At 37.6% G+C, this 19211-nt stretch overlaps 1 protein-coding gene across 1 annotated transcript in view; it reads right to left on the reverse strand.

Moving 5' to 3' along the window:
- GREB1L (GREB1 like retinoic acid receptor coactivator) overlaps positions 1 to 19211 on the reverse strand; it is a 339947-nt gene that overhangs the window by 101498 nt on the left and 219238 nt on the right. Inside the window, exons 7-9 of the mRNA XM_044683023.1 lie at positions 17290 to 17466; positions 14187 to 14363; positions 13278 to 13400 (exon numbers count right to left, since the gene is read on the reverse strand). Of these exons, the coding sequence (XP_044538958.1) occupies positions 13278 to 13400; positions 14187 to 14363; positions 17290 to 17466 (477 nt within the window). The remainder of the gene's footprint in view (positions 1 to 13277; positions 13401 to 14186; positions 14364 to 17289; positions 17467 to 19211) is intronic.

Here is a 19211-nt window from a genome sequence, read left to right on the forward strand (position 1 = left end):
TCTTTGAATCCTAACTTAGGTCTCACCTTCTACAAAACCCCTTTCCTGATCCCCCCCCCCCCTTTTTTTTTTTTTTAACCCTTGTACTTCGGTGTATTGTCTCATAGGTGGAAGATTGGTAAGGGTGGGCAATGGGGGTCACACAGCTGGGAAGTGGCTGAGGCCGGGTTTGAACCTAGGACCTCCTGTCTCTAGGCCTGACTCTCACTCCACTGAGCTACCCAGCTGCCCCCGCCTGATCCCCTTTTAATGCCAATGAAATTATCTTCAATTTACCTTGTATTTTTGCTGTTTGTCTCCCCCGCTTAGACTGTGAAATTCTCCAGAGTGAGGACTGTCTTTTGCCTTTCTTTATATCTCCTACACTTCTCCTAGCACATAGTAGACACTTAAAATATGCTGCTGGCTGGCATATATAGTTAAAGGTAACTTCATCTTACATATTTAACCAATCTAAAACTAAAAAACACATTCCTACTTGATTCTTTATCCCATTCCTCACAGAAGCTATCCTATAGTTTTTATTCACTTCTCACACTGTCTGCTCTCTATCAAGGACCTTGTCTCTTAACTGAAAAAAAAAATAGGGCAATTTGACATATCTTCTCCCATTTTCTTTATCTCTAAATTGACATCATTACCCACTTTCTCTTCCTTTCCCCTAGTCTCTCATAACAAAGTCTCTCATAACAAAGTTATCTTTCTCTTTGCCAAGGTCAGATCATCTACACATCACCGTGATCCTATTGCCTCCTGTATTCTCTAGTAGATTGCACCCTCAATTATTCCCCCTCTCTTGAACCTTCAGCCCTTTCCCTATCAACTGGATCCTTTCCTATTGCTTTCAAACATTCTGAACTTCCCTCCATCCTTAAAAAAAAATTAACTACCCTATCGTCCCTTCAAGCTATCATGCCCTATCTCTCCTCCCTCTCAGAGCTAAAGTCCTTGAAAAGGTTGTTTATATTCAACTGCTTCTACTTCATTTCTTTTCACTCCTCAATCCTTTCTAATCTGACTTTCAACTTTATCACACAGTTTTACTCTTTCTAAAGTAATTAATGATCTTTTAGTTGTCAAATATGATGTCTTTTCTTAGCCTTAATCTTTCAAGACCCCTCTGCTGTATTTGACACTGCTGACACCCTCACTGCCAGGATATTCTCTCCTCTCTAGATTTTCATGACACTAATCTCTCCTGGTTTTTCACCTACTTGTGTGACCATTATTCCTCACTCTTCTTTACTGGTTCATCATCCATATCACACCTGGTGTTCTAAAGGTTCTGTACCAGTACCTCTTCTTTTTTCCTTCAATATTCTATTTCTTAGTAACTTTATTAGTTCGCAAGTGCTTAACTATCAATTCTGTTTAGGTAACTCTTGGATTTATACATTGAGCTCTAATCCCTCCTCCCCTGAGCTTCAGCCCCACATCACCAATTTCTTGTTGGATGTTTCAAACCTAATGTTTCGGAAAAATCTTAACATATTTAAAACTGAACTCATTGGGAAGGGGGTAGCTAGTTGGCTCAGTGGATAGAAAGCCAAGCTTGGAGACAAGAGGTCCTGGATTAAAATCTGATCTCAGACTTCCTAGCTGTGTGACTCTGGGCAAGTCTCTTAACTCTCATTGCCTAGCTGTTACAACTCTTCTTCCTTACTTTTTTTTACTGGTTCTAAGATAGAAGGTAAGGGTTAAAACAAAAACAAAAACAAAAACAAAACCCTTGAATTTATCATCTTCCCATTAAGTCTTTCAATTTTCCTTACTCTCCTAGGCTTTCCGTCTACAAGGTTGGTAATCTTAGCATTATTCTGGACTCCTGACTTTGGATTCCTCTCACTTCTTCACCCCAAATAATCAATTAGTTGTCAAATATGGATCATCTCTTGCATCTGTTTCTATCTTTCTACTCTCAGTTACTACCTTAGTTGAATACCTCATCATCTCTCGCCTATTGAAATACATTTCTAGTTACTTTTTCTGCCTCATCTTTCCCTGTTGTTGAGTTGTTTTCAGTTGTGTCCAATTCTTCATGACCCCATCTTGAATTTTCTTGGCAAAAAAAGAAAAAAAAAAAGGTGGTTTGACATTTCCTTTCCCAGCTCATTTTTCAGATGATAAAACTGGGGCAAACAGAGTTCAGTGACTTGCCCAGGGTAATAGAACTAGTAAGTGTCTGAGGCTAGTGTCTTCCTGAATTCAGTACTCTATCCACTGCACCACCTGCTGCCCATGTAGTCCATCCTACATACAGTTGCCAAAGTAATTTTCCTTAACTATAGATCTGATCATGTGACTCCTCTACTCAAAAAACTCCATTGATTCCCTAATGCCTCTAAACTAAAATATAAACTCTCTTATTAGCTTTTAAGCCCCAAACAACCTGGCCCCAACTTTTTTCCTAGACTTATTGGAAATTACTCTCCTACCTTCATTCTGTGATTCAGACAAACTGGTCTTTTCTCCATTCCTCACCTTGAGAATTCTCTCTCTGTATCTTTGTACTGGCTATTCCCCATTCCTCAAATACACTCCCTCCTTATTTTCTCTTAACAGAATCCCTCTCTTCCTTTAAGATGTAGCATAGACTTTATTTTTGGTATTTATGTATATACTTACATTTATTCACTTTTATGCTATATGTACTTTATGCTCTATGTATTTTTATATGTCCTTATTTTCTCCTACTGGAATAGTAAACTCAGTGGAAGCAGGGGTTATTTCATTCTTTGTATTTTTGTAAAAAGCAGATAGTGCACTAGACCTGGAGTTAGGAAAACCTGAGTTCAAATTTGGTCTCGGGCATAGCTGTATGACCATGGGTAAATCTCTTAACCTCTTTGCCTCAGAGTCCTACACTACAAAAAGGGAATATAAATAATAGTATCTAAACTATATCAAATTATTTACCATCTTGGAAGGAGGGAGAAATTTTGGAATGCAAAAGGACAGAAAGCAATTGTTAAAAACAACAACAACTGTTTCTACGTGCAATTGAAAAAAAAGAATCTGAATAACACCTACCCCCCCAAGATTGTTGTGAGGATCAAAGCATTAGCTTAGCTATTTTAAAAAAGGGCACATAGTACATGCTATATCAATACTTTTCTTCTTCTTCTTGAATCTTCTGCATCGAAGTACAGTGCCTGGCACATAGTAGGCACTTAATAATCTGCTGATTGATTACTGCCCTGTTTAAACATCCTACCACGTGAACTATGTTTTTCTACTTTGGAAATTTTGTAGAATCACAGGTCTCATACTAGAAGGTATCTTAAAGGTCATCTAGTTCAGCCCCTCCTTCCTTTTTAAAGATAAGGAAACTGGTCCATGTTGGTTAAGAGACTGGGTCAAGGTCAGACAAGGGGCAATTGCTAGAGAAAGAATTCCTGTAAGGTCTTCTGATTCCAAACAGAATATTCTTTCCACAGAATGACTTTCCTCAATGATGAGGCAAAAAAAAAACTATGCTCTATGATCCACTAACCATGGAGACTGAGCATACAAGAAAAGAGTTCAGTGTGGAAATTTGATAAAGCCTATAGCTCAATTAGAGGGGCATTTAATAATTTCTGTGACCATTGGGGCTTGAGTGATAAGCCATTCATATAAATTAACGTAAGTAAAAATTGATATTTTTACAGTCAAGTGAGGCATTTTGGTGATAAGCTATGAAAAATGGTCATCTTGAAGGTAGGTGAGGAGCAGATGAGTTTTTTTCCTTCTTTCAGCTACTTGAAAAGGTAGTGTAACACAGCAGAAATAGTACCAGATATGTTACTCTTTTCTTACTTCTGAAAGCACCATCATGTTTCTAGTCACCAAGGTTCATGATCTTGAAGCCATCCCAAAGTCATTCTAGACTGTTTCCTCTTCTTCATCTCTTATATTCAAGGATTTTATATATATATATATATTTTTTCTTATATATGTACATAATGTGTCCCATCCCTACATCCATAAAATGTAATTAAGCTCTTTGAGTGCAAGGACAATTTCATCTAGGTTGCATTACCAGCACCTGACACTTTTTTTTAGATCTGTGATTTCATCAGGGGATGGAGCCTTCTCTAAATTTCAGTTTTCAAATCTGTAAAATGCCTTCTAGAGTTCCCTTCTCGCTTTAAATCTTAGGATCCTGCAGTTGCCTCCTAGGAGCCTGCCACTACTTTCTTTCTTCTTCCCCAACCATATCTGGGCTTAGTAGAGGGTGCTTGCCCAATCTCAAACCAAGCCAGACCCAGAACCCCAGGAGTCTTTTATAGAAGCATCTACAGAGGTCTGAGCCTTGAAGGACATAATCAATTTCACATACATNATATATATATATATATATATTTTTCTTATATATGTACATAATGTGTCCCATCCCTACATCCATAAAATGTAATTAAGCTCTTTGAGTGCAAGGACAATTTCATCTAGGTTGCATTACCAGCACCTGACACTTTTTTTTAGATCTGTGATTTCATCAGGGGATGGAGCCTTCTCTAAATTTCAGTTTTCAAATCTGTAAAATGCCTTCTAGAGTTCCCTTCTCGCTTTAAATCTTAGGATCCTGCAGTTGCCTCCTAGGAGCCTGCCACTACTTTCTTTCTTCTTCCCCAACCATATCTGGGCTTAGTAGAGGGTGCTTGCCCAATCTCAAACCAAGCCAGACCCAGAACCCCAGGAGTCTTTTATAGAAGCATCTACAGAGGTCTGAGCCTTGAAGGACATAATCAATTTCACATACATAAAGATTATTTCAAATTCAGGGTCTGCATTCTAGACTTCTAACCCTGATAATCATTTTAAAAATTATTCCTGTTATTGGTCACAAAGGGAGCCCATAAGAATGAAAGTATGGCTCACTTACATACCTATCACTGGCTAGGAAAAAAAAATGCAGACTTCCTACTTTTATCCTGTTTCAGAGGGACTAGTACTTTTTCCCCTTGTCTAGGCTCACTCCTCTACCAGTGTCCTAGCTCCCATTATGTTTTGCTTCCTCTAGCATTTTGTTGCCATTGATTATCACCTCAGTTCCCTCCATTTTTTCCAAGTCTAACCTTTACCATAGTCCATAGATTTTCAGATAAGGTCTGGTGTTACTGAAGCATCTTTATATCTATCTCTTGGATAAATTTCTTAATCTTTTGTGATTGCTGCATGAGATAAGATTGTACTGCAGTATTTCATCTCCATTTGGGAATTTCTGTAATTCCAAAACAATTCTGTTTCTCCATGTAAGGGTAAAGGGGTGGGGAAGGTACCTAACCCATTAGTGAGACTTTGAGTTAATAGCTCCAGAGTGATCTGGGATATATGAACTTAGTTTTGAAAATACTTTTATAATTATTTCAATATAACCGGTTTCCTTTTAATTTTGTAAGTTTGATTTTATAGATTTAAAAACATTCTGAGGTTCAGAGATTTCATCTGACTGCCAAAGGAATATAATAAAAATTAAGAACTCCTGCTGTAGAGACTACATGTACTACATCATTATATCAATATATTTATCAATCATTCCTTTAATTCCCACTGGAAGTAAAAAAAAACCAAAATGTTATACAGTCTAAAATTCCCTCCATCATTTAAGAAATATTCTTATTGATATCTTTCACTTTTATATTACTGGCATTTCCTTCATTTCCCTCCTTCTCCACAGAGCCATCCTTCATAATAGTTATTTTTAAAAGAAGAGCAAAAAATTGAGCAAAACCAATAAACACATCAAAAAAATCTGACGTAATACACAGAATTCTCCATTTGTGGATCCCCATCTCTGTAAAGGAGCTAGAGAAGTGTCTTCTTATATCTGTTCTTGGGACCTAAGCTTGAACTTGATACTTTCAATAATGATGGTTTTGTCTTTGTTCTTTTTATATTGTTGTAAAAAAAAATAAAATGATGGTGATTTATTTTTTGAACTCTTATCTTCTGGCTTAGAATCAATATTAAATATTGGTTAAAAGGCAGAAGAGTGGAAGGGCTATGCATTTGGGGACTTGCCCAAGGTCACACAGCTAGGAAGTACCTGAGGTCATATTTGAACCAGGATTTACTGACTCCAGGCCTGGCTCTTTATCCACCGAGTCACCCAGTTGCCCCTCATCATCATTAAAAAACAGGTCTTAGTTTTTTTCTTTTTCTTTTTACATCACAGTCATCTCCCAATGTATTTTTCTCTTCAAACGCCCTTCTCCCATCAGCTTTTTAACCCTAGTTTGTAACAAAGAAAAATAAATAAGCAAAACTAACCAACAAAGTAAGCAAGTCTGCAAGTAGATATAACATTTTAAACATAGCCTCTCACCTGTAAGGTAGGAGGAGATGTGTGTTTTTTATACAGTTCCAAAATTGTACATTGTAATTAATCTAAATTCAGTTGCCTTTCAGTATTTTTTTTAAACATCACTGTACTCTGTAAATGAATATGTGTGTATGTATATAGGTGGAGGGAAGTGGGGAGGGAGAGGGAGAGGCAGAGGCAGAGAGAGGCAGAGACAGAGACAGAGACAGAAAGAGAGGGAGGGAGGAAGGGAGAGACAGGGAGAGAGAGAGAAAGGGAAAGAGAAAGGCAGAGGCAGAGACAGACAGAGACAGAGACATTGGGAGGGAGGGAGAAAGAGAGAGAGAGAGAGAGAGGGAAGAGAGAGGGAGGGAGAGGGGGAAGAGAGAGAGTATGTGTGTGAGTGAGTTCTGTTTCTTCACTTCAAATCACTTCATACATCTTCCTGTGCTTCTCTGAATTCTTCATATTTGTCACTTTTAACAACAGAATAGTTTTCATACGCAATAATTTGTCAGTTATGTCTTCATTTCTGTAGTTTCAATTATCACCTCTATTCAAATGATTATAAATCTGACATGTAAAACCTAGTGGAATTGCTCTTTGGCTCTGGGAGAGGGCAAGAGGAGGGGAGGGAAAGAACATGAATCATGTAACCATGGGGAAAATATTCTAAATTAATTAATTAAATAAAGATTAAAATAAAAGTATTTTAAATCTGTATCTAAACTCTATATTCTCTCCTGAGTTCCATCCCCACATTTAAAAATATTGGACATTTTCATATAGATGTTCTAAGACACTTCAAAGTTATCATATCCAGTGCCATATTTTTCCTTCTTGACATTTTCCAATTGTTGCCACTGATATCACCATTTCCCCAAACACCCATATATGAAAAATTTGTATTCTTTTAAATTTGATACCTATTGTGTTACACCACTTGCTGCTTCTCATTTAATCAATTGTTTTCTTGTAAATTCCATATTCAGAATATACTTCTTATAGTTGTCTCCCATTTTCTACTACCTCTGCCACTATACTAGTGACATTCTTTATTACTTCTCTCCAACACGAAATTCTGAAAGTCTTTTAAATGAGCCTATTGCTATTTCTCCCCTTCCAATCCATTATCAAATCTTAAAAGTACTATATAAATATGAGGTATTATTATTATCTCATCCTAACATAGTTCTCCAATTTTATCTGCTGTCCTTTTCCTGCTCTATTCACCAGCTAAATCATCCTATACGTTCACTGCTCTACAAATAAATCCCCTGCTTTCCTGTGTCCATGACTTTATTTATGCCATTCCCTATCTCTAGAATCCTACCTTCATACATTCCTTTGTAGTAATCTTATCCACCTTTCCAGTCCCATCTCCAATGCTGTCCCTATCCTTCCCCCTAAAATCTGAACTCTCCAAATGGAAATAATCTTCCCTTTTTCAGAATTTTTCTATTTATATGCTTTTTAAGCCATTTTTGTAGTCAATTATATATCTGTTTTTATGTATCGAAAGGACTAGAAGTTCTACCACGGCTAGAACCTTGCCTTTTCTGTGCTTGTGTTGCCTAGTATTTAGTTCAGAGCCTTGTATATAGTAGGTCATAGCAAATGATTCTTGAATTGAACATCCTAACGATGATATTGAGTGATTGGTATCATCTATATAGTCAAAAACAATAAGTTAATAATCACCTAAAACAGAAGGTGACAGCCTAGTGGACTAAAAAGAGAACTAGACACATAATTAGCACTCATTGTACACTGCTGAATTGGATGAACCCTCAAAAAACGAATATTACCCTATGCTTAGGATGTTTGCTCACCTGGCAACATGTGTCCCAATAATTAAAAAATTCTCCATGAAATTTCTAATCATATGTTGAATTTACAATTTTAAGTTATACAAAGCATGTTCATTCTGTGAATTTTTTAATTATAGTTTTACTTGCAAAATAAAATATGTTGGCTTAGTAAACTCATACTTCAATCCTCAACAATACTGTAACATTTTTCTTGTAAAATTATAGTATTTTTTCCCTAATTAAACTGAATTTTTAGGTGGACATATGCTATTCCTGAAAGTGGGAACAATAAGAAGATTTCTAAAAATGTTGTTGATTAGAATCTGAATTAGCAAATGGATTAAAAGTCAGTGAGAAGAAAGCCATATACAAAGGATAAAAGGAAAGCAGTAGACAGTGTATAAAATATATGCATAGAATTATGTATAAACCCTTGGAAAGTGGACTCAAGGAAAAAACTGTGTAAATAAGAGTTTCTTTCTGAAACAGAATGCCATGTGTGATCTAAACCACTCCCTCTGAGGAACCTTGACCACAAACCATGGCTAAATGCAAATTTGTTTAAACATTGTGTTCCCCTAGCTGATTAGGAGTATAATCTCCTAAGAAAGGATGAAACTTGCTATTTCAGGCAAGGTGCCTCTGTAAACAAACACTGACTGATGAGAAAATATCCCTGTTGAGGAACTGGAATGCTAATGTGCAATTCTGACCATCTCCTACTTCCTAGCATCTGTAGGAACCAAAAAATTACAATTTAAGTATCCAGGACCCCATATAAAAAATTATGGAACTTCAATTTCTAGCTACAATTTCTAGCTTTCTTTTTTTCTTAAACCCTTAGTAACCCTTAATAACAATTCAAAGGCAGAAGGGTCAGGGCTAGGCAAACAGGGTTAATTAAGTAACTTTCTCAGGGTCACAAAGCTAGGAAGTGTCTGAAACTTGATTTGAATGTGGATCCTCTGGACTCTAGATCTGGTGCTCTATTCACTGAGCCACCTAGTTGCTCCACAAAGGGCTCATTTTCAATAAGTTTTCCTTTTGAGCAAGTTTTCTAGGCTGATCCTGAATTATTTTTAACAGCGAATTTCCCTTAAGTTGAATTGACTACACTTGTACATTGTTGGGATGCTGGATGGCAGGTAGGTAGAGCAATGAACAGTGTTAACTTGGAAATCTCAGAGATCTCAGTTCAAAGCCAGCCTCAGACACTTAGCAACTGGATCATTCTGGGCAAGTCATTTACTCTCTCCCAGCCTCAGTTTTCCTATCTATAAAAATGAAGATAACAGATCCTACCTTGTTGTGATGATCAATGAGAAAATATATGCAGAATGCTTGGCAAATCTTAAAGTGTCATATAAATGCTGCTATTACTGGAAAGCAAAGGAAAATTTGTACTGGGAATAGCTCCTTGTACTTAACAATTAAGTCTCTTAGCCCTTATTACTTTTCAGGTCATTTTATCCCCATTGTGGGGTCTTCCTGACCTTAAGAAGAATCAGGACTTTTTGCTAATTTCCTAAAGGCCTCATCTTGACTCTCTTTACTCAGGGCAAGATACTCACCTTTCCAAGACAGTTTTTCTAAGCATAATTAAAACTATGCAATTCTTTATTTGTTTTTATTGTTTAGTATGAAATTTTTATTTTTTGTATGATCATTACTTCACAGATCTAGAAATCTAGAGTTGAAAGGGAACTCACAGACCATCTAGTCTCACCCCTTCATTTTAAAGAAAAGGAGAATGAGGTCCATGGAAATTAAGTGACTTGTCCAGGGTCACATAGGCAATAAGGCAAGGGTAGAATCTGAACCCAAATTCTCTAATTCCAGAGTAAATGCTCTTTCCGATCCATCTTTTTTCTCTTTGATTGGACCTGTGATTTATTTTGTGTAGGGCATTCCCAGTTTTTAAAAAATTCCTTCCACTAACATAGTTGTTGTTTGTTGTTTAGTAGTTTCAGTCATGTCCAAATCTTCATGATCTCATTCATGATGTTGTTGATTTTGGTGTGGTTTGTCATTTCCTTCTCCAATTCATTTTACAGATGAGGAAACTGAGGCAAAGAGGGTTAAATGACTTGTCAAGATCACACAGCTAGTCAACATCTAAGGCCAGATTTGAACTTGGGCTGATAAGTCTTCCTGACTCCAGGCCTGACACTATCCAGGGTGCCACTTGGCTGCACCCCCCCCCATTAAAATCAATTGACACCTTATCTGCCATTTATAGTCCTGAGAGATAGGAGGCATGTCAAAGACAAGACTTTGATCTAGATCTTCCAATTCTGAAGGCCAGCTCTCTATCTAATGGACCACAATGCCACTTTTTGCATATCTCTGAATTATCAGTACTGTGACTTAAAAATTCCATTTCTTGGACCCCAGATCTAATAGCATGGAGCAGAAGACAGAATCAAGGCAGTCACTAAAGCTAAAGTTCTGGGGCAGCTGTCTGGGTCAGCATTTATTGTGTGTGGAGGAATAAAGCATTTTTTTAATGCTAATATTCAAATTTCACCTCTCATTCTTCTAGGTGACAAGTCACCCAATGTTCTTTCTTCCTCAATCCAAAAACCTGCTCTCTCTCCTATTCTGCTTGGACTTACTAAGAAGAGGCACCTCTTCAGAGCAGTTTCACAATTAAGTTTTCTTAACTAATGTGGCATTAATAGTTAAAACAAAAATCCATTTCAGAAATCCTCAAGAGCAGATCCTAGAGATGGAATCATTGAGAAAAAATAACATAAGCCAAAACCTGTTCCAATCATTTCATTGTAGCTGTTTGCCAGCAATACATTCAATTAAGTGATCTTATATTTATAAAGAGCTTTAAAAATGTGGCCCCTGTGGGAAAACCAAACCCAGAAAGAATCTGAAAAACCCCATCCCTTGCTCTCTGGGCAGGATGACACTGATAAGACATAATCTATCCTTTTCTTGAAAAGATCCCAAGAATGAGATTCCAGAACCTTCCTCTGTAACTAATACTAGTATTTAAAAAAAAAAAAAAAGAAAAGAAAAACTTCTTCATGAGAAAGTTCTTATATAAAGCTTAGCTTTCTTATGTGTAGCTTATAAATTTTGAGTCCTTTCTGATTCTTAAAAAAATAATCCTTACTTTCTGTCTTAGTAATCAATCTAAGACAGAAGGACAAGGGCTAGGCAAACAGAGTTAAGTGACTTGCCCAGAGCTAAACGTTTGAGACGGGGATGTCTCTAAATCTGTGCATCTTGAGTTCCTTTGGAGCTTCTGCAATTCTGCTTTGCCCTAAAGAGCAGCACCATCTTTGGCATGGGCATACCATGTTGGACAGTATGTATACGTATGTAGGTAGGTGTGTACATATTGTAGATGTTTACACACACATATCTTTTAGTGTAAGGAATTCCCAGTTTAAAAAGTTTTCCCTCTACCAGTACAAACTGATACTTAATCTGCAGTTTATAGTCTCAGAGCCCAGAGATAGGGCTTTCATCCAGTCCCTCCTGATTCTGAAGGCCAGCTCTCCATCTAATGGACCACACTGCCACTTTTAGCTTAATTACTGGCATTATTTGGGTGGGTGACCACTGATAAGAATCTCTGCAGTTTTAGGTATGTGTTGTGAATTTTAGGTATGTATTTAAATTTTCTTAACTAATGTGGCACTAAAAGTTAAAACAAAAATCCACTGCAGAAATCCTCAAGAGCAGATCCTAAAGATGGAATCATTGATAAAAAGGGAATTGTATGCCTTATATATGCCTATGGGTATATGTGTATATATGCCTATGTATGTATGTACAAGGATGTGTATGTATACAGATATCTCTTCCACATTGTAGGGATTAGGGGGCTCGCCTCCCTTACAACCTGGAAAATCTATGTAAAATGTCTTGGCCTTCCTTTTATACCAGAGAAGTCTGACTTTTTTCATTTTCTTTTATGAGGCATTTGCAGTAAAAGAAACTGTATATTTATGGTATTAAAAAAATATGTTGCTATTATACAATCCTATACATAGATTTAATGCATTTCTGAATCTTGGATTTTTTTCTGTGTCATTTTCTGGGCTTTGCATGTCTTCTGGGGGTTCTGCAAAACTTCCAAAAAGTTCCCATTTAATTTCTCATGCCAATCCACAATCTATCTAAACTGTGATGGACAAAGTTGTGATGTGCGAAGGACATTTCTATCTGTGTTTGAAATTAAGTGACATAAACTTCATAGAACCTATTGGTGGGCATCCACTCATATCATGCATGTATATGAACACACCTATATATTTACATATAAATATGTGTATGCACATATCAGAGTGTGTGTGTATATATATATATATGAATAAAAGATCAATATTTATTGTGAGCCTATCATGTGTCACCCATGGGTGCTAAGCATTTTCCAAATATTGCTTCATTTCATCACAGATACATGATCTAGACCCATGCATGTGTTTGTATTGACACATATGTATATACATACATATGATTTTTATTGGCACAGAGAATTCTCAATGAGGAAATTCTCTTTACCAAGGCAGGGAGCCAACTATTCTGCAACTCGCCCAGCTTTACACAATTTTTGTCAGAGGGAAAGTTTTGACCCTGTGACTAGATTTTACTGACTCTGAGGCTAGTTCTCTGGGGGGGGAATGTATGCACAACACACTTTATTAAAAATCCTCACCTTCATACCAATTCAAAGGCAGAAGAGAAGTAAGGGCCAGGCAATAGGGATTAAGTGACTTGTCCAGGGTCACACAGCTAGGAAGTATTTGAGGCCAAACTTGAACCCACGACCTACCTTCTCTAGGTCTGGTTTTCCGTTCAGCACAACACACTTTTAAGCTGCTCTATTAACATTTTCTCAAGTCTAGAAATCAACAAAATAATAAATCAAGCCCTTACAACCTATCTTCTCTAGCTCTGGCTTTTGATTCAGCACAACACACTTTTAAGCTGCACTATTAACATTTTCTTAAGCCTAGAAATCAACAACAACAAAAAAAATAAATCAAGCCCTAATTTGTAATGCTTGCCCACTCTAAGGTATAACAATGAATAGTCAGTCAGCCCTTCTCTGGTTCAAGCTGGCTCCAGCATACTTCAGCCCATCCAGGGCTTGCTGATGCCTCTCTGACAGAATACACATCCATCCACCTGAAGATGGAAGAGAAAACAACAGCCCATACCTGTTTGATTGAATCCTGATTTGTACCCATTTGCTGTTCCGTTTTCTGGGGTTACCGTTGATGACACCGAAGAATTGGGTTTAGCAGAGTGGCAAGCAGCAGAGGATTGACGACTTCTACATTCTAGAAATGAGGAAGAGCCACACTGCATGAGAGGGCAGCACAGACCTACCTTACGGGGATATGAGGGACAGGGATTTGGAAGTTACAACTGTGAATGTTAAGACCTAACTGATAAAGGAAAGAGTTGGCCACTGAGGGGCAAATCATTTTAGCTTTATAAATCCTGGATCCCAGTTCTGATCCCCACAGAATGAGCACAATGGAAAAATACACATTTCATAATACATGTAAAACTCAGTGGAATTTTGCATTGGCTAAGGGGAGTTAGAGGGGTTTGGGGGAGAGGGAAAGAACATGAAATATGTAACTAGGAGAAATATTCAAAATAAAAATATAATTTAAAAATAAAGTTAAAAAAGTTAAAAAAAAAAAAAAAGAAAAATGCACATTCCAAATCCCTATAGTCCACACTCCTAGTTAAATGATGTATATGTGGTAGGGATCAGAGGGGGTGGTCCTGGGGTAGCGCTGAGTGTAGCTTAAAAAATTAATTAAACAATTAAATCTACAAACACAGTCATGCTCATTTTTTAAAAAACCTTTGCCTTCTGGCTTAGAATCAATACCATGTATTATTGGTTCCAAGGCAGAAGAGCAATAAGGGCTAGGCAATAGGGGTTAAGTCATTTGCCCAGGGTCACAGAGTAACAAATACACATCTGAACTGGGGACCTTGGGAGGTCCACCTGTCATTGCCATCATGTCTCTGCTGCTCTCCTATCTTCCTCCCACTTAGCCCCACTAGCCAGAGGAGCTGAGCATGGTGCTGAACTCAGGCTACCTCACCTTTCCAACAGATAAGAGGCCCCTTTGACAGGACGCCCTGGGAGCTTCTCACTAGGTAGTACTTTAAGTGCTTCTGCTTTTTGGGCTGCGTCGTGAGCTTCAAGTTGATATGGTTAGAAAACTCCGTGAAATACCGAAATCCTCTTTCTCCACAGCCTATGCAGTTTCCAGAAAACCCTAAAAGTGAAAAAAGGACCCAAAAGAATGGTCACACACAAAACAGACTTTCTACTGACATGCACCAGGGGTGCTGGGAAGGAGGAAGCGGATTGTAAACTGAATGCCTTGTAAACTGTACAGATAGATAAAGAGATGGAGTGGACAAAGTCAATTGGGCAGTTCCAAGGTTTTAAAGCTGGTGGAAATGGTGGTGGCTCTGGCACGTAGGTGGTGCACTAGGTCAAGAAAGCTGACCTCAGAAACAGGAAGACCTGAGTTCAAACCCTATCTCAGAACTTTAATAGTTACCACTTAAACCTCCCTCGGCCTTAGTTTCCTTATCTATAAAATAGGGATAAGAAGAGCACCTACCTCCCAGGATTGTTGTGAGAATCTAATGAGATACTTCATAAAGCACTTTGCAAAGTTTCAAGTGCTATATAAATGCTATGATGATAATGATAATTAAACACCATGATGATAATGTTTAAGGACTTGGGTTTGGGGTGAAAGATAATAGATTTGGCTTTGGTCTTACTGACTTTGAAGGACAGTGAAATATCTGGGTGGAGAATGAAGGTGGAAATGCACTCTAGAGTGCTGAATATGTAAGTATGGAGTTCAGGAAGGAGGTCAGGGCTGGAGAAAGACCTGGGAGTTATGTAAGAGGAGGTGGTAGCAAAAGTCATGGGAGAGAATGAGATAATTCATAATTAGCAGTATTTAAAGATAGAACTCTCCTCTTCATTTTAATAACTATAGGCCTTTGATGTGCTGATAAATTTGGTTAAAAAATAACATGACTATTCAAATTTTATCTACCTCCCATTACACTTGTATCTTTCTGATTTTTCTAGTAATTAGGAGGAAGCCATATTCTTCAGATGTATGATAGATTTTTTTTTTGGTTACCATAGATTAATATGCTTTAGGAACAATCTCTAGATTATCAGAGAATTTGGCCTTAACTCCAGGTCATCTGAAAACTTTTAAAATATTCTTCTGTGGTGCTTTAATGCTTGTCTAAATCACTCATCAGAATGATATACTTTTATAGTTCAAAGGCTATGTACTCTCATTGACATGGGTATTCCCAGCCCTGGCTGATGTAGGACATACCCAATCTATACCTTCTTGTCCTTCCATCAAACCCTTTGGAAGATCTATCCAATGTGTAGGAGGTCTTACTCTAAGTCAGAGATTCTTAACCTTTGGGTCATGAACTATTTTGGCAGCCTCTTAAAGCCTTCTAAGAGCTTTCATTCAGTGTGAGCGGAACTCTGATCATTAGGAAAATTATATTGGCATCTATATAGATTGTGAAGTGCAGAAGGGAGAGAGCCTTGAGGCGGTGAGGAGGCTCTTACAAAAATCCAGGTAAGAGGTGAGGAGAACATCAACCAAGATCTTGATTTTGTAAGGAGAGAGAAGGCTATAAGCATGAGAGGCAACAACAAAGATGACAATTATAGCAATTATCTATTCTAGATACCTTCTTTGACCTTTCTATGATAGATTCCAAGTAGAACACTCTTCTAGATATATAGAATCATTATGGTTGAAGAACCCTCAAAGAGTCTTCTAGTCCATTCCTCAGTCTCTGAAAAGTTATTATAAATTGTCCAAAACATATGGAATTATGTTGCTTTTAAAGTCCTCCAGAGAAATGGCTCCATACGAAGAAATCATAAAGGTATGGTTTTGAACTTATTTTTATAAGTTGAAACATAAATATCTAATTAAACAATTCTCCCAGTTAAGATAAATATTCTGAGAGCAAAAAAATAAGCTAAAGATTTTAAATATTTAACCATTTTCATTTAACTTTTTTTTCCCTTAAAGTGAATTCCTCTTTAAATGGGTAAACTGCATGTGAAGGACTACCACATGAATATACATATGGGAGATAAAAGGTGGTGTATGAAAGAGCCAACTGATTCAAATGTTTCCATGCACATATTTAAGACTCCTTATATGCAATCATCTCACCCAGTCAGATGTACAGTTCTTGAAATATTTACAACTTGTTATGAAAGGTGGAGAGTGAAAGTTTCTAAGAACTAGATATTACCAAGAATATCTTGTATCTAATGACCTATGTTTGCTGAAGGGAGGATAACTCCCTTCAGTTACTGTGGGTAACAATCTGGAACCAGTTTGCCTCTGTGGTTCATGTTCCAGTGTTTTCCCTCTAAATTATTTTCTATTTGTCCTGCATATAGTTTTTTTTTTTTTTAAATTTTTTTTTTTTAACCCTTGTACTTCGGTGTATTGTCTCATAGGTAGAAGATTGGTAAGGGTGGGCAATGGGGGTCAAGTGACTTGCCCAGGGTCACACAGCTGGGAAGTGGCTGAGGCCGGGTTTGAACCTAGGACCTCTTGTCTCTAGGCCTGACTCTCACTCCACTGAGCTACCCAGCTGCCCCTCCTGCATATAGTTTTATTTGTCTATATTTGTTTGCATGCTACCTCTTCCATTAGTCTGTAAGCTCCTTGAGGAAAGAGATTATCTTTTGCCTCTTTTTATATCTCCAGCCAGTGTCTGCACATAGTAGGTGCTTAATAAGTGCTTATTGATTGATGAGTATGTGTTGTTGATTTCACTTTGTAAAAGATTGTTATGTACCAAGAAAGGCTAGGTAACTTGGCTCTGATTTCGGTTTTGAGCAACTCTTGGTTGTTAGGGTGTGCTGCTGTATATTCCAAGACTGGGAATTTGGGGTGACCATGTGGCTGATCCTGAACACTTCCCTATCTTGTATCTTTTTGCTTCTTTTAATTAATTACACTCTGTTCATCTTGTGATAACTTGGCTGGCTTTCATTTCCTCAGCTGTACCAATACAATGAGTCAACTCCACTCTTCTGTCACCATAATTTTAAACAAACTTGGATTTGAAACACTCAGTACTGGGAAGAAACTCATGAGGGTTTCAGATACTCACCTAAAAGTGCATTTTTTCCATGATCATCTGGCAGGAATCTCTTGTCTACAGCACAAACTAAAATATGTTCGGGAAGATTTGGAGACTTGGCACCCACTAGCAGAAAACCTGCTGGGATTTCAATTTGTTCCATACACAGGGACACTAAACGTAAATCTTTTCCTGCTTGACAAAAACCTAAAACAGCCCAAGAAAGGAAAAAAAAAGAAAAACAGGATAAAAATTTCAGGAGAAATAGGGTTGATTTTTTGTTTTAGTAACCCATCTGGGGTATATCTTCCTTCAAGAATTAATGCCCAAGGGAGCAGTTAGTTAGCTCAGAGCCAGGTCCAGAGGCAGAAGGTCCTGGGTTCAAATTTGACCTCAGACACTTCCTGGCTGCAATCCTGGGCAAGTCATGTAACCCCCTTTGGCTAGCCTTTTTTGTTCTTCTGCCTTGGAACCAATACACAGTATTGATTCTAAGATGGTTGGTAAGGGTTTAAAAAAAAAAGAATTAATGCCCAAAGAGAACAATTAATGTCAAAGAGAACTACACTAAAATAACAGGCCTCTTTATTGCAGGAAAAGACAAGTCTAACAGATATCTCCGGTCAGCTTCAAGGCAAAGTTTATGACCCACATGACCTTCTTTGGCCTGCAGAGGGAGTTCTACCTATCATCCTTCCTATGTTTACTCCAGGCTGACATATAGGAAGCCTGGCCCATAAGTAGAACTCCTTATCACTCCTTGGCAGCCTGGTAAAACCTATGGAACACTTCCGAGTCATTTTCCTAAGTGCATAAAATAAATGACAAAATTACAAAAGAAATAGCTTTAATTATTAATAAATAATTTATTTTGTTGAAATAAAATGAATTATCAAAATGTTTTTAAAAAAACAGTTCATAGACTTCAAATTAAGAACCCTTGCACTATAATTACAATGCTTTATCAAGCAGTCAATAAGCATTTACTTGGTGCCTGCCACATGCCACTGTACTGATTACTGAGGGCACAAAGAAAGAAAAAAAGCAGTCCCTGCTCTCAAGGAGCTCAGATTCTAATGGAGGAAAGAGTATATAAACAATTATGTCCAAACTATGATAAATTGGAGATCATTAATAGAAAGAAAGCAGTAATATTAAGGGTTGGCTAGGTGGCACAATGGATAGAGTGCTGGGCCTGGAGTCAGGAAGACCCGAGTTCAAATTTAGCCTCAGACACTTCCCAGCTAAGTGACCCTGGCCAAGGCACGTAACCCTGTTTGCCTCAATTTCCTCATCTGTAAAATGAGTTACAGAAGGAAATGGTAAACCACACACCACTTAAGTTCTCGATCAAGAAAAAACCCAAAGTAAGGAGTCATGAAAATTGAACATAACTGAAAATGATATAGTAACAAAAAACTAGTATCAAGTAAGATGGATCAAGAAAGACTTCTTGTAGAAGATGAGATTTCAGCTGGAAAAGTCAGGAGTGGAGAGGAAGAAGAGGAAGAGTGTTACAAGCATGGAGAACTGTCCAGAGTCTGGACATGGAATGTCTTATGGAGGTAAGCATCACTGGATTGCAGAATCCACAGGGTGGTAAGTTGGAAAAAGGTAGGAAGAAGAAAAAAAAAAGTAGAAGGGTTTTGAAAGCCAAACAGATGAACCAAACCTCAAAACTAAGGACCTATTCAACAAAAAAAGGAAGGTAAGTGATAGCAACATAATGAAATTTCTGGAGATTTTTCAAGGATTACTAAATTGGAAAAAATTTTAAAGGGATCTGAGTCAGACGGAGATAGCAGAGAAATCACAGCCATGAACTGGGAATCCAGGATTATAAGCGGATGAAGATCACTTGGCAGTGTAGGAGAAGTTCTATCTCCTCAAGCGAAGTCCTAATATCTTTTATAACTTTTAACCCAGGGTTTGCTCCTGTGTGTTTATGGCGA

The sequence above is a fragment of the Gracilinanus agilis genome, chromosome 1, assembly GCF_016433145.1.
Source record: "Gracilinanus agilis isolate LMUSP501 chromosome 1, AgileGrace, whole genome shotgun sequence".
NCBI classification, from domain to species: domain Eukaryota; kingdom Metazoa; phylum Chordata; class Mammalia; order Didelphimorphia; family Didelphidae; genus Gracilinanus; species Gracilinanus agilis.